General features: G+C 36.0%; 1 protein-coding gene across 1 annotated transcript in view; it reads right to left on the minus strand.

Annotated features, from left to right (window-relative positions):
* Nucleotides 1-475: 475 nt before the first annotated feature.
* The window catches only part of LOC104491896 (voltage-dependent L-type calcium channel subunit beta-2), a gene marked incomplete at both ends in the record, with an annotated part of 14,595 nt that continues 13,279 nt past the window's right edge, over nt 476-1,791 (minus strand). Inside the window, 2 exons of the mRNA XM_010134380.1 lie at nt 476-534; nt 837-917. Of these exons, the coding sequence (XP_010132682.1) occupies nt 476-534; nt 837-917 (140 nt within the window). The remainder of the gene's footprint in view (nt 535-836; nt 918-1,791) is intronic.

The following is a 1,791-nucleotide window of genomic DNA, read 5'->3' on the forward strand; positions in this document are numbered from 1 at the left end:
CCAGATGATTCTATGATTCTATGAAAAGTTTGACAATCGTATACATTGGGTAGTGTGAATATTGTATTGCTCTTACCAAGATAGATGCCTCTGTAAGGAACTACAGCTCAAACAGAAACCAAGAAGCACTGATGAGATATTACTCGACAGATTCTTAAACAAAACAACTTTAAGAGCACACATTTGTTAAACCTGTAGATAAATAAGTAGCAATTTGGAGTACGAATGTCAGAGTCACCAAGAAGACGACATCCTTTCCTGCACTCTCAAACACATGTCCCTGAACACTTCCCACTGCAACACAGCTGCAGCATGCTGGGCTAATGAAAATTCCAACCCACACTATAGTCCACTGATCAAGGAATAACCTGCCATTCCTAATTTTCTACAAAAAGAACGTAATTATTTCTTAAAAAACCTGGTATTACCTCAACAGGACGTGAACTCAAATAGATTTGCATTGCAAAGTACTTACCGCCCTTCAAATCTATGTTTTAAAAAATCAAATAATGCTTTTTGCATCATATCTGTTACCTAGAAGAAAACAAAAATCAAATTAATAATCACTTATGAAATTCCTAGTACTTGACGCTAATAATAATATGTAATAAAATTGACAATAAATCTTATATCTGAACAATAGGATTGGAATGTAATTTATTCTTAATCTGAATAAAATGAAATAAAATAAGTAGCTATCTAGTAGAAGTAAAAACTGTGTAGATTTTTGTCTATGATATAAATTATATAATTGAGCTTAACTACCTTCGAACATCCAAATATAAATGAAGTACAATATTTTTGACAAAGTAAAATAATTCACAACAGTCACTTACCTCATACCCCTTCAGAGAAGGCCCCACTAAAACTACTGGTCGCATAGAAGGCACTACATCGTACGGAGGGATGTGCTCTGTCTGAGAAACAGAAAAAGCTTTCAGCATCACTGGATCGAGAGAAAGTGTTACACAGTACTTAGAATATTAGGAACTCCAAATTTCCAGTGATGTCACGAACACAGAAATCATGGATTCATTACCTTTTCCCAAAAAATGATAGTACAAGTTAAAGACATAACAGGTTCACGGATTTCTTTTGGAGATGTTTTCCTTTGATTTTTGGTTTTCCTACTGTTTTCATGTTTGCTCTGAATAGCTGCAAAACTGTTATTCTGGAGACATTCACATATCCCACTCCATAATTCCTAACTGGTAAATTGAAAAGGTTATTTCTAACAGTCAGTGATTTGAAATGATTGACTCTAGAGCTGTGACATCTGTTTCCCACCAAAATTTTATGTAGGCAAATTATGAAGGAGAAAAATCAAACTAAAAGGGATGGGAAAAGCGTAACAAATCTCTTTTTATGTTCAGATCTGCCCACTGCTTCACAACACATTGGACACCACTGCAAATTCTGATGGGAGCACTCATAGTCTGACTTCCACATTTGCATCAGCAATTCACTTGCAAATGAAATTAAAGTAACCACTGATCAAGTTAGTACTTTTAGAAAATTTTCATAAACAGAGCTTGGGATAGCAATCCTTCCACTTTGGGAAGTTTCTGTCACCACCCAAGAATGGCTTCTGTTAGTATGATACTCACCAAACTACTGACTGATGTATTCTGCACAATTTCTGAAAAGTATTTTAAAATACGAAGATAAAAAGATTGCCTGCTTCCAAAGACTGCAAAAGATTTTACATTGTTGTCACAATAAAATAGAAACAAATTAAACTGTTGGGCTCCCCCCCCCACCCCCCCCCCCCCACCCCCCCCCCCCCCCACC

Source organism: Buceros rhinoceros, unplaced genomic scaffold (assembly GCF_000710305.1).
Source record: "Buceros rhinoceros silvestris isolate BGI_N320 unplaced genomic scaffold, ASM71030v1 scaffold35554, whole genome shotgun sequence".
In the NCBI taxonomy this organism is placed as follows: domain Eukaryota; kingdom Metazoa; phylum Chordata; class Aves; order Bucerotiformes; family Bucerotidae; genus Buceros; species Buceros rhinoceros.